The 17,921-nt window shown below is 37.0% G+C and overlaps 1 protein-coding gene across 1 annotated transcript in view; it reads left to right on the top strand.

The window, feature by feature from the left end:
* The window catches only part of ADGB (androglobin), a 149,790-nt gene that overhangs the window by 18,117 nt on the left and 113,752 nt on the right, over positions 1-17,921 (top strand). The window contains exons 2-4 of the mRNA XM_077776069.1: positions 8,751-8,913; positions 13,509-13,601; positions 17,451-17,522. Of these exons, the coding sequence (XP_077632195.1) occupies positions 8,751-8,913; positions 13,509-13,601; positions 17,451-17,522 (328 nt within the window). The remainder of the gene's footprint in view (positions 1-8,750; positions 8,914-13,508; positions 13,602-17,450; positions 17,523-17,921) is intronic.

Genomic DNA, 17,921 nt, shown 5'->3' with positions numbered 1-17,921 from the left:
TTTAATTGGATCTTAATTTCAAGGTTGACAGTTATTTTACCTCAGCTCTGAAGATATCCCTTCATTGCTTTAGTGTCTCTTATTGCTGTCAATTTGATTGTTTTTCTATTTATATAATTTGTCATTTTTTTATGTAGATAGATTTTAGCTTTCATCAGCTATCTACAATTTTGGTCTATATATCTGGATGCAGATTTCCATTCCCCAACCTCCCATTTATCCTTTATTATTCCCTGATGTACTTTTTCCCATCCGAGGACATGTCTTCCATCAGTTCCAAACATTTTTCAGCAGTCATACCTTCAAATATTTCTCTCCACCCCCATTTTAACTATTTATCTGTCTGGGCCTTCTATTAGGCATACACTAGAGTTTTGTTTTTCTTTTAACAAATTTTTAATGTTTTAATTATTTATTTATGTCGAGAGAGAGGGTGGGGGGAGCGTGCATGCCTGAGAAGGAGAGGGGGAAAGAGAGGGGAAGAGAGAGGATCTCAAGCAGGCTCTGTGCTGTTAGCCTGGAGCCCTATGCCAGGCTCAGTACCATGAACCATGAGATCGTGACCTGAGGCAAAATCAAGAGGCAGAAACTCAACCAACTGAGCCACCCAGGTGCCCCTGGAGTTTTCAGTCTAACCACTTGTTTAGTTCACTGTTTCTATCTCTTTATATATCTATGCAAACATTTGATTTTATTTTTTTAAATTTTTATTTAAATTCATGTTAGTTAGCATAAAATCTCATAATAATTTCAGGTGTACAGTATAGTGATCCAAAACTTCCATACATCACTCGGTGCTCATCACGAGTGTGCTCTTTAATCCATGTCACCTATTTCACCCATACACTCACCCACCTCCCTTCTGGCACAGGGGCGCCTGGCTGGCTCCATTGGTGAAGCATCCGACTTCAACTCAGGTTATGATCTTACGGTTTGTGGGTTTGAGCCCTGTATCAGGCTCTGTGCTAATAGCTTGGAGGCTGGAGCCTGCCTCAGATTCTGTGTCTCCCTGTCTCTCTGCCTCTCCCCAACTTGTGCTCTGTCCCTGTCTCAAAAAGATATAAACAGAAAACAATAAAAAAAAATTTTTTAATTAAGAGTCTGTTTCACAAAACAGATGAACATAGGAGAGGGGAAGAAAAAATAAGATAAAAGCAGAGAAGGAGACAAACCATAAGGGACTCTTAAATACAGAGAACAAACTGAGGGTCGCTGGAGGGGAGGGATGTGGGGGAATGGGCTAAATGGGCAAAAGGCATTAAGGAGAGCACTTGTTGGGATGAGCACTGGGTGATATATGTAAGTGATGAATCACTACATTCTATTACTGAAGTCATTATTACACTATATTTTAACCAACTTAGATTTAAATAAAAAATTAAAAAAAGAGTTTCAGGGATGCTTGTGTGGCTCAGTCAGTTAAGCATCCAACTTTGGCTCAGGTCATGATCTCATGATTTGTGAGTTTGAGCCCCACATCAGGCTCTCTGACATCTGCATGGAGTCCTCTTGGGATCCTCTGTCCCCTATTTTCTCTGCCCTGCCTCCACTCATTCTCTCTCTCTCTCTCTCTGTCTCTCTCTCTCTCACACACACACACACACACACACAAACATTTTTTAAAAAGGGTCTGTTTCAAACACTTGATTTTAAAAGTTTTACCTTCTAAATCACTAGTCCTCTCCTTTCTTTGGCTTTACTTAGTCTACTCTTTCAACAGCTAAGATTTTCCAATATCTCTTTGTTGGACTGATCTTTTTTTGCATGTTTGCTTAATACCTTTCTGCGCTCATTGCAAAGCAGAACTTTCCCTCCTCTATTTTTTGGGTAATTCTAAACATATTTAAATACCTTTTAAGTTTGCTACATTATTTCTCTTGGGCGGATTTCTTTCTTTTGATTTATTTACTGACTATCCTTCATAAGTTTACATTTCTTTTTTTGCTTTTTAAGTCTAGTTTTTTAGTTCACATTTTGTAGATATTTTAGGCTCATGTATACTGTTCTTAGTCATGTGGCTTGGATGGTTTTCCAGAATGATTCACTCCTTATCCACTGCCGTCATCCAGTCGTGATACACCATTGAAACAGACAGGACAGTTGTTCCAAAATGGAAATACTTCCTTATCAGTTGATAAAATGGCTGCTTTTTTTTTTTTTTTAGCTTTCGAGGGAATATCTCTCTCCTTTTGAATGCTGACCCTCTCTAAAAACCCCAGGACCTGTCCACACTAAGTGGTTAACGTCCCAGTAAGAAGTCTCTAGCATCCTGCTCCAGTGTAAAAGCAGAGTCCTTTCTGATTATCCTGCCCCCACCCAAACCTTAACATTGGGAGGTTGAAGGCTCTTCTCCCACATGGGAAGTGCTATCCTTGATACCACACCCACTGTGGCAGAGAGCAGCTTCCTATTCCTGTTTTTTTTAATTTCTTTTGGCCAACCAACTTCCTCACAGAATCACAGGAAATTGGCACATTGCCTGTTATGCTGTAAACTATAGAGGGAGTTATACCAGCCTTGGTTCAAAGCTAGGAGCTCATGAGTAGCTCTAGCCACTTGCTCATTCATAAAGCCTATTACTGGTCTCTTGACATTTACAGGATAAATTAAGCTTCTTTCCAAAACAGACTTACAGATTTTAAAGCTTGGACTACCACTGCTCAAATCAAGTTCCAGCACCTACTTGTAGATTATGCTGTCTCAACCACTACAGGTTCTTTTTGTAAGTAGTCCATTGACTTCTTTTTTCACTTGAGATATAATTTACAGATAGCATTATATTAGCTCAGGTGTACAAAATAGTAATTTGATATTTGCATGTATTGAGAAATGATCATCACACTAAGTCTACTTAACGTTGGTCACCATACATCGCTACAAAATTTTTTCTTGTGAAGAGAGCTTTAAAGATCTACTTCCTTAGCAGCTTTCAAATATGCATTATAGTATTATTAACTGTGGTTATCAGGTTGTACATTATGACCTCATGACTTACTTATTTTATAACTGGAAGTTTACACCTTCTGACCACCTTCATCCATTTTGCCCATTTCCTGCCTCTGGCAAACACCCATTCACATTTTTCAATAGCTTAAACATTTTTTTTAATGTTTATTTATTTTTGAGACAGAGAGACAGACCATGAGCAGGAGAGGGGCAGACACAAAGAGAGAGGGAGACACAGAAGCTGAAGCAGACTCCAGGATCTGAGCTGTCATCACAGAGCGCAACACAGGGCTCAAACCCATGAACTGCAAGATTATGACCTGAGCTGAAGTCGGATGCTTAACGGACTGAGCCACCCAGGTGCCCCTCAATGGCTTTTAATCATGAAATTTCTAGCCTCTCCTAATATCTCCAGTACCACTTCTCTTATTTCAATAGCATATTTAGACTCACTGTGTTCAAGGAAGTATTTAGCCATATATTTAGAGGATATATTTATCTTTCAAGTCTCTTTTACAACTAGTGATTTTAATAGGTTGAATCATTTACTAGTACTCGGGTATACTGCTATGCGAATTAAATAACCCTGTACCCCCCTGATTTTCCAGTGTGTCAGGTTTGATTTCTTTGCATATTTGATTTTTCTAGAATTTCACAAGATTTACTTCCCAATATTACTAGTTCCTAACTCTTCAAAAGTCCTGAGTTACTCCTATGTTTAAGATTAGCTTGTTCTCTAAGAACAAGAATTGATGAGATGAGGAATAAGATGTTTTGAGTATTTAAGGATCTCAACTATACTAAAGCAGTAGCTACATTCTGGCAGTGAATGTCAAAGGCATATTGTGCTGAGAGTTTCAAAAGCAATATATTTGTGCATGATCTTTGGAAGTCTATAGCATGTTTGACATTGGGCTATATTTGACCATTGTTTATGTTGAGCATGTAACAATATAGGTGAACTATTGAGTTGCTATAAGATAACCTCAGATAAAAGTCTTTTTAAGTGATCTTCAATATAGATGGAATCAAATTTGACATGTTACAAAGAAAGTAGGCCAATTAGTGATAAAGCTTAATGGCTTAAGGAAGGGAGCCAGAACATTTACTTACACTTGACAGAATGAAGAGGAAAGCAAAACATAATCTTTTATTTTTTTTTAAGAAATTAGATCTTCCTTTTTTACAAAAATAACTTTTAAAACTCTGAGCTTCCTTAATGAGGTAAATACTATTAGAAAAATCAAGATGTACTATTTTACATTTTGATTTTTCTATTAATGTTATGAAAATTTTCCCTTTCTCCCTATTGTCATCCTTCTCTTCTATTTTCTTACCTGCTACTTAGAAACACCCCTTTACAATGTATATCATTTTAGGCTTTCTTTTCCAGCAAGATGGTGGATTAGATCAAACAAAATAATACCTACAAATGCCTACATAAAGAAATAAAAATCTCCAGTGGCACCTGGGTGACTCAGTTGGTTAAGCGTCTGACTTTGGCTCAGGTCATGATCTCACGGTTGTGGGTTCGAACCCCACATTGGGCTCTGTGCTGACAGCTCAGAGCCTGAAATCTCCTTCTGATTCTGTGTCTCCCTCTCACTCTGTACCTCCCCTGCATGTGCTCTCTCTCAGAAATAAACATTAAAAAAAAAAGAAGAAATAAAAATATTCAGAATCCAGAAATGAGGAGGGAACTGAAAGTAAGAATGTTATAACTAAGCTGAGGCTGTAGCTTCCCTAGGGAAGGCTTATCAGTCTTAGGAAAATAGAGTATTTTGTTTTAATATATATAGGACAAGTGAGCAAAGAGAGGGCTCCAGCCTTAAATAAAAGCAGACTTTCCAAATTTGAGTTCTTTTTTAAAAAGGTGAATAAGAAGGGTATCTGGGTGGCTCAGTTGGTTGAGTGTCCGACTTCGGCTTGGGTCATCATGTCGCAGTTCGTGGGTTCGAGCCCCGAGTCAGGTTCTGTGCTGACAGTTGGGAGCCTGGAGCTTGTCTTGGGTTCTGTGTCTCCCAGTCTCTCTGCCCCTCCCCCACTCGTACTCTGTCTCTTTCTGTCTCTCAAAAATAAATAAAGGTTAAAAAAAATTTTTTTTAAAAAGGTGAATAAGAAAATCTGCCTTATAATCTTAGGTTATAAGAAGGTTAGCTTTTCTATAGGTTATAAAAAAGTTAGCTTTTTTATGGTTAGTGTCCAGGTGAAAAAAATAATCTTCCTTGAGAAATGAAAACCTTTGGACTGAGACTTATATAGGTTTGAAATCTGATTTTAAAGTACCTATGGGTTCCTGGATGGCATATTTATTTGGGATCACTGACAAGAAAATTCTCTATTACACTGAAAACACATTCTTTCAATATAGTATTGCCTTGGGGAAAGGAGTTTGGAGGAAAAGAAAACCTTGATAAGGATAGGCTGATAATGCAAATGTCCTCAAACACAATAATATACAAAAAATAGACAGAAATCACAATGATAAAACATGAATCAAGTGTCAAAAATTTAAGGTAATAGAAAAATAATCTATAAGTAATTTACCATGTGTATGTTTACAATGATTAAAAATAAGAAAGAACTCCCAAATCTTAAAAAAGGAATTATAACCTATATATTTGTCAATGTTAACAATCCATGCTAGCTACAACGTCACAGTAGCAAGAGTGAAGTCGACAGGGCTAGCTATAATATCAAACAACCCCCAAATCACACAACAAAGGATATTTCTCATTTATACTAGAGTGTGATCAGGAGTTTAGTAGTGGCTTAGTATGTGCTATATAAGGATTCTTAGCTCCTTTCATCTTGTGGCATTACCACTTTCAAAAAATCTTCCTTGAAGGATTGAGCCATGCTGATGAGTATCTCACAGGATGTTTTATGAGCCTCAAGGTAGGGAACAACACATTTCCTCCACATGTCATTGTCCAAAACATCACCACAAAGTACCAGCCAAATTGCAAAGCAATATGGGAAATGTAGGAAATGGAAAAGAGGACTGGTGAGCCATGTGATCAGTCTCTTCCTTTTCTGTTTATTCTGGAGTCACATCTCCCTCTGAGTACTTTTGCCTCCTTCTTCCACTTTTGAGAGCTCTTGGGATTACATTGGGGCCACCCTGATAATCCAGGATAACGTCCCCACTCAAGTACTGTAAATTGTTTACATACCTCTTTTGTCATGGAAGGTAATATATTCCCTGTTCTGGTGATTATGGTATGGATATATTGCGGGGAGCGGGGGATTATTTTGTCTAGCACACTCATCAACTGCTTTTCTCAGTTTTTTTCCTACTCTTTCAGACTTTTAACAACATGGAGTATCGTGTTAAAAGGGCAGGTCTACAACTGTTGATATTAGAATATTGAAATGTTTTCACTTGACTGTTGAATAGTCCTAACAATAACCTTACCAATAATCCTGAGCTCCGGACATTTCTGCCTCCTTCCCTGGGTCCCTGACCCACCCCGAAAACCCTACATCCCTGACCCCACTAGCTAGGTAAATTAAGCCCAGTATAACTAGAACTGGGGGCTTTGAGGATTGACCTGCTCATTCCTTACCAGGTGTTAGGTGTTCTGAATAGCATTCCTCAGAGTGTGTATTCCTTAGGTCTAGTTATTTTCTTGGGGACTTAATCCAGTCTTAACACTTTAAATATTATCTAAATGCTGATGACTCAGATTTTCATTCATTCTTTCTCCCAAAGCCTTAGAATCCTATGTCTAACTGACTACTCAACATCTCCACAAACGGGTGATAAACATTTAAAACACAGCCCATTCAGAAGTGAAATGCTGCTTTATCCCTTACCTGAGTTTTGCTCCATCCCATGGTCTTCTGTCTTGCAGGAAATATCAATTCAATCTATTGGCTCTATCTTAAAAACAGGGAATTATTTCCTGTCTTACTACTGTTAGTAATCTGGTCCACATCACCATTAGCTCTTACATGCTATTTGAGTACCTTCTAAATTCTCTTTTGTTTCCTTTGGACTTTTGTTGACACTGCAGCAAGAATGGTTATAAAACTCCCTGCTGAAAACTCTCCTTTGGCTTCCCATCTCACTTGGGCAAACCAATGTCCTTCCTTTGGCTTAGATCACCTTTGTAATCTCTGCATCTCCTGTTACCTCTCTGAAATGATCTCCTTTCACCTCCCCTCAGCCCCAGTGATATTTTTCTGCTTCAAAGAAGCTAGGACACTCTCTGCATGTAGAAGACTCTTTCTGTTTGCACTTGCTCCTTTTCTGTATCCAAAACAGTCTTTCCACAGATCCACATAGCTTAATCTCGTGTTTTCTTTCACTATTTACTTAAACATTGTCCTATGATGGAGTGCTTTCCTTAACCACTGTCTTAAAACTTTTGTACCTTAACTCTTCAGTTTCCTTTTCCTATTTTATATTTCCCCCTAGTATTTTTCTCTTTCAAACGTACTCTGTATTTTACTTAATTTATGCTGTGGTTTGTGTCTCCACCCACTAGACCAAGAACTCCATGAGAGTAAAGATTTCAGTCGCTTTGTTCACTGCTTATTTCAGGATGGAGAGCAGCGTCCTAGCCTCACTCATAGTGAAAACTTGACAAATTAAACAAGATGGGCATTTTAGATTTTAAATTTACAATAATAAACATTAAAAGTTAAGGTTTAGAGATAGGAGATTGCCATAGATTAATAATAAGAGTAAAAACAAGTCCAACATCTTTGTAGCTAATTAGTCAAAATATATCACAAATTTTAAATATGCATATATTTAGGTACAATAAGTCTTCTTATGAAAATCTATACTAAGAAAGGAATTAATAATGTCTGCAAAGGGGTGCCTGGGTGGCTCAGTGTTAAGTGTCTAAATCTTTCTTTTGGCTCAGGTCATGGTCTCATGGTTTGTGAGTTCGAGCCCCACACCTGGCTCCATGCTAACAGTGTAGAGTCTGCTTGGGATTTTCTCTTTGCCTCTCCTTTTGCTCCTCCCCCCACACTCTCTGTCTCTCTCTCAAAAATAAATAAATAGACTTTAGAAAAAATGTCTTCAAAGATTTGGCAATAATGAAACAGTCTGGTTTATAATAGGGAATACAAAATTTAAATCAAAACTTTCTAATTTTCCAGTATAGGATTTTAATTAAATGAAAAGCTATATATTCATATAATGGGTTAGTATGCAATCATTAAATTTGTATTTAGTTAAGTTCTAATTGACATAGGAACTATTTGCAAAATACTGATAAGTGCAAAAAACAGTCTATAAAAAGAATAAGCTGAATGATGTTAGTTTTGAAGAAGAAATGCATATATTTTCCCATTAGTTTGAAAGAACAGACAGTTGTTAACAATGTAGATTTTAAAATGGGGTGGGTATGTCTTTCTGGCTTATCCAATTTTTAAAAAATTCTTTTAAAATAATGATTACATAACATTTTTCTCCTGGGAGGCATCAAAATTATATCTATGCTTATCTTCAAAAAGTTATTAATGTTATACACATAAAGGATTTTCTTCAAGTGTGAACTGTATAGAAATAATCCCACTTATGGCACCTTATGTGTTTATGATGAATGTCCTACATTGGTTAGTAGGGGCTAAGGCTCAAAATTTGTTTATGGAATAATCTCTGTGAGTATTTCAGTGTTTGGAAACCTAACCTGTGGATGCCACCTGGCCACAGGTAAGACTATTGAAAAATGTCATTAACATGAGTGCTGAGGAGATCATTAAGTGTCTACCATGCAATTAATCCAATATTTTACCTTAGAGACTCAAATGAAAACTAACCCACCTCCTTGCTTTGTCTCTAGTCAGTACCTTATTGGCAGTAACGTGCAAGCTGGTTCCGCCGAGCAGAAGAAGGGGAAGTTCCCAATCTGGCCAGAATGGAGTGAAGCTGACATAAATGCAGAAAAGTGGGACGCAGGCAAAGGTGGAAAGGACAAGGATAAAATGGGAAAAAGCCCTGTATTTGTAAGTCCATTTGAAAGTGACCAGATTTCATTTTCATTTTAAATTTTGTCATGGAGTACAATCTCCTAACATGGGAGTGCGCTCCTTTTTCTCCAGGGCCTCCATTCAAAAGAGAAAAAGTTTTCCTTTCTCTATCTGTCTCCCTCCATCCTACCAATCTGTCATTCCAAGCCTTAGACCTGAGCTTTACTAATTGTATTTGAGTCAATGAAAGGAAAGACGTGACCAGAGACTCACAGTGAAATAAAGGGGAATCGATAGAACATTTAGTTATTGGGTTTTGGACAGAGTGGGGAACCAGGCATTTAGAGACAGTGGGTTAGAGGGGCGCATGGGTGGAGTAAGTGACGGGCGGGCACTTGATTTCAGCTCAGGTCAGGATCTCGCAGTATGTGGGTTCGAGCCCCTCCTCGAGCTCTGCACTGACAGCAAGGAGATTATCTTGGGATTATCTCTCCCTCTCTCTCCTTCTCTAAATAAGTAAATAAACTTAAAAAAAAAAAAAGAGTAGAGATAGTGGTTTAGAAAATGAAAGGTCCCAGCAGACCTGTGAGCTGTTATCTGGAGATTATAGGAGACAATTTTTAAAGATGTTATTGTGAGAGAAAAGTTGAATCCCTCTTAATATTCTCTTCAAGATATTTGGGTAACGATGCCAGATATTCTTCATTCACTTGTGGCCATTCAAACATGATGCATCCCTGGGACTGGAGCTGAGAATGGTGTTCCTACATTTTCCAGTTATGTCATCTTAGGTTTTTCTGTCTATTTAAAAATGTTTACTCTATTTCTAAAGACTTCTTTGTTGAAGGTATGGGTCTGGGCTGTATTTTAAATAGGACTCACTTATTTGGTATAGCGATTCATTTAACAAAAATGTTTATAGACACAATACAGTTTCAAAGCAAAACCAAAATTGCCAGAATGACCACGTTGAACTCTGGTGTCTTCATTTGCATAGAGAACTCCAAAATGGTATTTATTAGCAATTATGTGTTGTTCACAAAAGGCAGAATGATAACCTGCTTTAATCATAACAGTAATTTGTTTACAAAAGATAATAAATATAACTAACTGCTGATGCTGTTAGTACCTGAACAATTTTAAATTAGCACCATGTGAGGGAATATATTCTTTGCACCATACCTAGGGTGGCTGTGGAACTTTCAGATACAAATGGTTTTGGGACTCTCTGGGTTCAAATGAAAATGTTCATATTCTACATATTTTTAAAAGAAATGTACAACTAGTGGCGCTTGAGTGTGAACTTACATTAGGAAGATAGATTGTGCAAATCCTCCGTTAAGCATCTGGGCTCCAGAAAAGGTCTAAAAATGAGTCACCCCAAACAGCAGGGAGGAGAAAAGTAGAAGTGAGTGAAAACTTTGAACTAAGAAATAAAATATAAACTATCACACTTTAGGGCCCTTGGAGTGCAAGTATGCCTTTATCAGATTGCTGTGAAAAAAATCTTGCTGATCCCTGGAAGGTTAGGCATCAAATTCTAGACACAGGTGCTGGTCACTGGATGCCCGTTTCATTTGGAGGCAACATACGGAAATGCTGCTGGCTGAACATCAGACCACAAAATAGATACGGTGGCCCTTGGACTATGGAGCTACACAGAACTGTATGGTTAGGGAGGCACCAGCCCTCCTCCTGTGGTAAATAGGAGTTCTTACAATGGAGTGTGATACTTCAGAACTTTAGCTAACAATCCTTTCTGTCTCTGCTGCCTTCACAAGGTAGGAGAACAGCGCTCAAACCCTGGTTATTACAACAGTGCAAAGTTCTGTCTGGGGTCCTTTTGCTTCCCACTCCCAGTTCTGTTCTACAACCTCAGCAGCATTCATGGCTTGGGAAGGGACAGTCCCTCCACAGAAGTGAGTGGTGGATACTCCAAGCATGGGGATTACATTTCTGTGATAAAGTACCGCAGTAGCTCTTACCATGATTTGCAACATCCATATTTTATCAGGCTCAGTTACCATGAGCACGGAACTATAGCAGGTGTCCTTTAGATTTTATAGAAAGTCACTTCTCTAGATGTGAGGCTAGTGATCAGGAAATCAGCAACAGATAAGCTAACCCTTCTCTGTAATTCCAGATTTGGGTCTCACTTCTTCAACTGGGCTTAGGACAGCAGCAAAAAGACAGGAAGGGTGAACAAAATTGAGACATATTAATAAAGTATTGTAAACTGGGTATAAGAAATATACTTAAGGCAAAGCAACATAGAAAGAGTACCATTAACTTACCATGGAGAAAAGGGAATCACAAGAGATTATGATAAGATGGATCCAAATTTACCTTTTTCTTTTCTCCTCAAAGAAATTTAATAATTTAAGATGTGAAAATTAGAAGGCAAGCAGAATGTAGTGACTTGGGATTTATGTCAATTTCTCTGGGCTAAGAGAGAGGATATTGTCTGGGGTACAAAAACAGCTAAAACTTGAACCAGAATCCCAGAAGTAACTATAGAGACACGATCTGAAAATTTTGTATATAACATTATTTCAAGGCATTTACCTGACTCCTAAACTTTATGTGTGAAGACTTTGCTGCTGAGTAAATGAGTAAAACGCAACAGCCAGAAGCTAAATAAGAGAAAATATTTCATGATGCTATGGCAAGAGATTGGGATTAAGGGTATACCCTTAATGAGTGAAGGAACTCAGACACACCAGCCTTCTGGTTAGTCCCCCAGAATCCCCCAACATGGCTGTAGCATTCTATATTGAGTAAGGGTAAACCAGAGCTACACCAGCCCGACCAAATCCTGAAACCCACTGTTGACAGGGTCAACATTTTGTACTTTGCCTGCCAAGAAGGAATAAGACCCTCCCCCCTGGAGGAAGACATCATTACCTAGGGTTTTGAAGGAAATAGAACCAAGTGGCTGAAAAACAAGAGGGAAAATCAGAAATAAAAATAGATCCATGGGTGATTCTGATTAGAACTGACAGAGGAGTTCAGAGTAACTGTATTCATATTTGTAAGGGGAAAAAATAACACGAGGCCAAGTCAGAAGCCTAGTGTGGCTCTTGGAAATTTCAGCCTGCTTTTCAGGGACTCATTCTTTTATCATTTTTCCTAGATGTGGGGATTACCTTTGTCTTCATTCAAAGAATTCCAGTACCTTGGATATGTTCCAGATGCACATAGACATTTACTAGGTTTGAATACCCTCAAATAGAGACTATTTCTCAGGTCACACGTACATTAGAATAAAAATAGGATTACCATAAAAATCACAAATGGTATTTATTTGTCCAATCACTATTAACTCAGGTAAAATTTAGTTACTCCTTTTAGCAATACAGTTTATATTTCTAGAGCATTGTTTTTGTATCCCTGGTACTTTCCATTTTTGAAATGGGACCTAATTACCTTGTGAGCTATAAGAACTTTTACACAGTAGCTTCTTGAAGTCTCTCTAATTTACTATATTGCTAGCATTGGAAAGTAGACATTTTGTATGTCATTTTTCCTCCAGAGCTCACTAACTGACCCATACTACAGGCTCAAAAACTTATAAATTAATTGCATTCCTGGGCATTTATCTCAGATAAATGGAAATTAATGTTCATACAAAAACCCTGTAAGTTGTATGCAAAAAATTTATAGCAGCTTTATAAGTAATGACCCCAAATTGGAAACAGCTCAGATGTACTTCAATGGACAGATGGTACACAAACAAATATCCATATCATGAAATATTACTCAGCAACAAGCAAGAACAAACTACTGATACATGCAACAGCTTGAATGAAATGAATCACCAGGGAATAAGGCAGAGAGGGAAAAAAAGCCAATCCACAGTTTGCATGTTATCTGATTCCATTCATACAACATTACTGAAATGACAAAGCTAATGAGAAAGAGACCAGATTAATGATTGTCAGGTTGTAGGCATTAAACAGGTGGTAAAGGGGGTGGAGGGTGAGTACGGCCATAAAAGGGTCTAAGATGGGTCCTTGTGCTGATGGAACTGTTCTGTATCTTGAGTGAGCCAATGTTATTATCACGGTTGTGATATTGCATTATAGTTTTAGAAGATTTTACCATCGGAAAGACTGAGTAGTGAAGACACAGGGACTCTCTTTATTATTTCACACCATAACGTGTGAATCAATAATTATCTCAAAATATAAGTTTAATTTTGAAAATTAATAAGTGAAATTCAGATCAGAGGTATGAATTGCATTTATATATAATCATACTTTTAAAATCTTCTCTAATCAGGTTAAAAAAAACACAATATTTTCAGTGCAAAATATGTCCATATCTGGCCCATCTAAATTGTTTTCTTACCATACCAAATTCACATCCCAAAGCAGCTTATGCTTGTTTGGAATGCTTCCTCTACAATAAAATATTACTCAACAATCAAGGTTTTGTTAATTAAATACAGTATTCTTAACTCCAGTATTCACCAAGTAGTCCATGAACTAACTCTGAAAACATACAAATCGCTCTATAAATGCTTGTTTATTCATCAAATCTATACACTTATTAATTTTTATTAAGATTGAGTTGCCTTTATTTTAATAAAACCATATGGAAAGAAAAACGCTCAATATATTTTTATACAGCATTTTTTTGAAGACCCTGAAGGAAAGATTGAATTGCCACCCTCGTTGAAAATTTATTCCTGGAAGCGTCCACAGGATTTTTTAACAAATAGGGTAAGAAATATTTTCACTACTGAACAATATTAACTATGGGCTATACTATCCTACTTATGAAAATTCTCACTTTTACAACACTGTAGGGTAAATTTTCCCATGGTATTCAGTAAGGAAAAGGAATTGGATTTTGGCATTTAATAGGAATAAATGTTTTTCAATAAAATTTACTATTTCTTGTACTGGTTCCGAAGAGAATATTGAAATTTTGCTTAGGGTTTTGAGTTTCCTTCTCTGTGTAATGTCAAAGGATAGCCTAAAATGTGTGGGAAGCTGTTCCTTAATTTTTTATTGACTTTCCTTTTTCTCCTTCTTAGCAGGAACTTATGTGATATGAAGTTCTGCTCTAGTGTTTATTAGTGTTAATTTTCTAGTCCAAGAGATTTGCACTTGGTTAACTGTGCTCCAGGTATTCTTGAAGCATTTACCAAGGGCCATCTTCATTTCTGGAGCCCATGCCCAGCTACTTGAATCACATTGACTGGGACAGTGCTCAGGAAACCATATTTTAATTTAATTTTATTTTCTTAAAGTTTGTTTATTCATTTTGAGAAAGAGAGAGGCAGAGAGAGAGAGAGAGAGAGAGAATCCCAATAAGCCCTCACATTCATAGTGATTTGTGTGGTTTGAACTCATGAACCGTGAGATCATGTCCTGAGCAGAAATCCAGTCAGATGCTTAACTGACTGAGACACCCAGGTGCCCTGAGAAACCATCATTTTAAATAGCACTTATGTACATGAAAACTTTAGAATTACTGATCTATCTTCTTAACAGCTATTTTAGTTTGAATATATTTGCTGTTTTAAGTGTCTACATGGTCTAATGTCTTTTTTTTCCCTTTATGAATCTACTATTTTCATTTAATGCATGGAAAGCCAGTAGGCTAAAATAGTATTTTAGTGCTAGTCAAATGTTTGCAATGGAGTTGAGTCTTCCATTTACTATGGAATTCACCAAATCTCAATTTCTACACAAAGTGATTTTATTCCTAAAATCTTCAGTCTTTATAAGCACTGCTACTAATGTGAGAAAGTAGAGTTCATCTGCCATATTTCCAATTACTGCTAATATCTGAGAAAGATATTTCTAAATTCAAAGATATTTAGTAAAATAAGAAAATAAGAAGATATTCCTCTGGCCATCAGAATATTTTTAAATGTCTACTTATAAGACATTTTAAAAAATTTGTTTTTACATTTATTTATTTTTGAGAGACAGAGCATAAGTGGGGGAGGGGCAGACAGAGAGGAAGACACAGAAACCAAAGCAGGCTCCAGGCTTCAAGGTGTCAGCACAGAGCCCGATGCAGGGCTCAAACTCACAAACTGTGAGATCATGACCTAAACTGAAGTCGGATGCTTAACCAACTGAGCCACCCAGGGCCCCATACTTCTAACACATTTCAAATAAAATAAATCAAATGCACATGAACTATGCCTTTAAATTATGTATACTGTTAGGTAATATTGATGTGATGAATGTAAATGCTGTGGTGTTAATATAATGAACTTTATAGTGCATTATATGCACTTGATATTATTAATAATATCCAGGCTCTGTGCAGTGGATGTGCAGAGTTTATATTTCATGCAAATAAAGGGTATTAATTCCATGAAGTGAGGCTATTTCAAATGTGAATAAGTAGAAGAGTTTTATGCCATCTCTTTTTTAGCATACTTTAGTTCTGAGAGATACACTTGTTTTATAAACAAACTCATCCATTGTTGTTGATGGCACCTCTACTACACTTATCATAACACTGCCCCCACCCCCCCATCTCCACACCTCTGCTCCCTCTGTGCTCTTTCTCTGGGTCCCCTGCACAGGCTCCTCTTGGAGTATGCACCAGAACAGCCACAACTGAAACTTCAGCTAACTAGGGAAGTCGAAGAATAATGTTTCTCAAGCTTTAATGTCAAGGTCCATGATGATACATTCATTTACATTGAAACTCATTAAATATGAATATATATTAAAAAGCTTAGACAAAAATTTAGCAAAACAATAATGAACTTTCTTTTTTATCTTATTTTAAGAAATTTAAAACATATTTTATTTGTTTTTGAGAGAGAGGGAGAGAGACAGAGTATGAAAGCAGGGCAGGGACAGAGAAAGAGGGAGACACGGAATCCGAAGCCAGCCCCAGGCTCTGAGCTGTCAGCAGAGAGCCTGATGTGGGGCTTGAACTCATGAACTGTGAGATTGTGACCTGAGCTGAAGTTGGATCCTTAACCAACTGAGCTGCCCAGGTGCCCCAATAATGAACTTTCTATACAAGATTTACTCTCTTCTGCTCAAAGCAAAGGATGAAGTCACAGGACATGATTTAAGTCAGCGAGAAGCTAAGTTATGAAAAAACTGAAAAGGGTGGATTTAAGATATCGGAATCAACAAGGGCTTATTCCAACTCAGAAGGTTAACATGTCCTGACCACTGGTGGAGTGATCAGATCTGTTTATTTCTGAGAATCAGGCATCGATGGCCCAGGCCCTTGAGTGCTGATTACATTGAAGAGATGTAAGACGTCTGAAGATGTATTCTGTCTCAGGTATAGGGAATAGAGAAACCTCTGTAGAGACTTCTACCTTAATATTTGCCATCTTTTACTCACTGTCAGTGCCTACTTTTCATTTGTCGGCACGCAACTGTTAAGTTTCACTCCTCAAATTTTAGGTAATCACTACTTATTTAATCTATTATTAATTGAATTCAATGTACATTGGTACTTGCTGAAGAGTATGGGCTTTTTAGAAGTGTCACTTTGGGGTCGCCTGAGAGGCTCAGTCGGTTAAGTGCTGACTTCAGATCAGGTCATGATCTTGCCTTTTGTGAGTTCGAGCTCCACGTCAGTCTCTGTGCTGACCACTCTGGAGCCTGTGTCTCCCTCTCTCTCTCTGCCCCTCCTCTGCTCATGCTCTGTCTCTCTGTCTTTCAAAAATAAATAAACATTAAAAATAATTTAGAAGTGTCACCTTGGAAAAAATTAGCCAAACCAGAATTTAAAATATATTTTTATATAATATATATGTAAGTTGCTATGTTCATAGATTATAAACATTTCAATTCAAACCTTCAATGTAGTTTTGAGTAAGTTTTTCTTAGACATAAAAAAATTTTTATTGAGTTTTCAAGATGTTAAGTTGTCCATGTGATTGAGAGTAGTCAATGGCATTAGTTTCCATGATTTTACTAATCAAAAACATATTTATGTTAATTTGATATGTTGAGGGTATAAGCTTGATATGAATTGTAACACATTTTTAAAAACTATTACAAATCACCTCTTCCTTTATTATGTTTATTCATGAGTGCTCTAAGTATATAAAAGGATCTTCAGATATATACCAATAAAATAATGACCATTAGATGATTTTTTTAAAAAACAGGATTTGAAATTGGGCAAGATTTTTAAAAGCTGTCACAGTTAACATTTTTTATCAAAGGTGAAGATATATTTCCTGCTACCATGTTAACTAAGCTTCAGGTGTAACTTGAGAGGTTAATTTAAATTTTAAGTCACTTTTAAACTCTCAGTTTATGTGTGTTTGCATGCTAAGTTTATCTGCATATATTATATCTTACAACATTTCATTTTTATATGAAAAGACTCTATTTTATAGGCATTACATTATTAAGTGAATGTCACCGATATTTCTAAGAGGGTCATCTTATGGAATAATGTGCTTATATTTTTTTTCCTTTAATTTCTCTGGTTGTGAGAAATGAGATCAGGTTTGACTTGTTTATATCACATGAAACTTTATTTCATTCAGCTACATTTCCTTTATTTTTCCTAAAGAGTAATATCTCTTTATATATATATATTTTTTCTTTTTTTAATTTCAGGCTCCGGTAGTTGTGAAAAATGAAATCCTGTTTGACTTGTTTTCAGCAAATGAACATTTACTCTGCAGTGAGGTATGTAGGGAATTTTTAACTGAAGACTGATTGCAGAATACCTTCCAGACCTGCTTCAAACAATTCCCAGACGGTCAATTTCAGTTTTCCCTTGCTTACCTCTAAGCTTTGGAATTGCTCAATGTTTTATAAGCCAGACAAAAGAGGAAGAAAAGCCTCTTCAAATGAGTTTAATAATGAGCAAATGGTGGGGAAATGTTAGTATTACAATTGCTGTGTCCCTATCCTCCTGCCCACTGACCCAGGGTAGCTGAGATCTCACAATCTGGGCATTTTGCCTCTTGACCCACGTGCCTAGCAATTGACATCAAGTTGCTGCCAGATTTGCTCTGCTCTGTGCTCAAGTGCAGGGTGTTAGACTTGCTAATGCAGGAAAAATCTCACCTAAATCCCACCCCC

This window comes from Crocuta crocuta, unplaced genomic scaffold (genome assembly GCF_008692635.1).
Source record: "Crocuta crocuta isolate KB4526 unplaced genomic scaffold, BGI_CrCroc_1.0 scaffold25, whole genome shotgun sequence".
In the NCBI taxonomy this organism is placed as follows: domain Eukaryota; kingdom Metazoa; phylum Chordata; class Mammalia; order Carnivora; family Hyaenidae; genus Crocuta; species Crocuta crocuta.
This window is presented reverse-complemented; position numbering and strand designations above follow the sequence as displayed.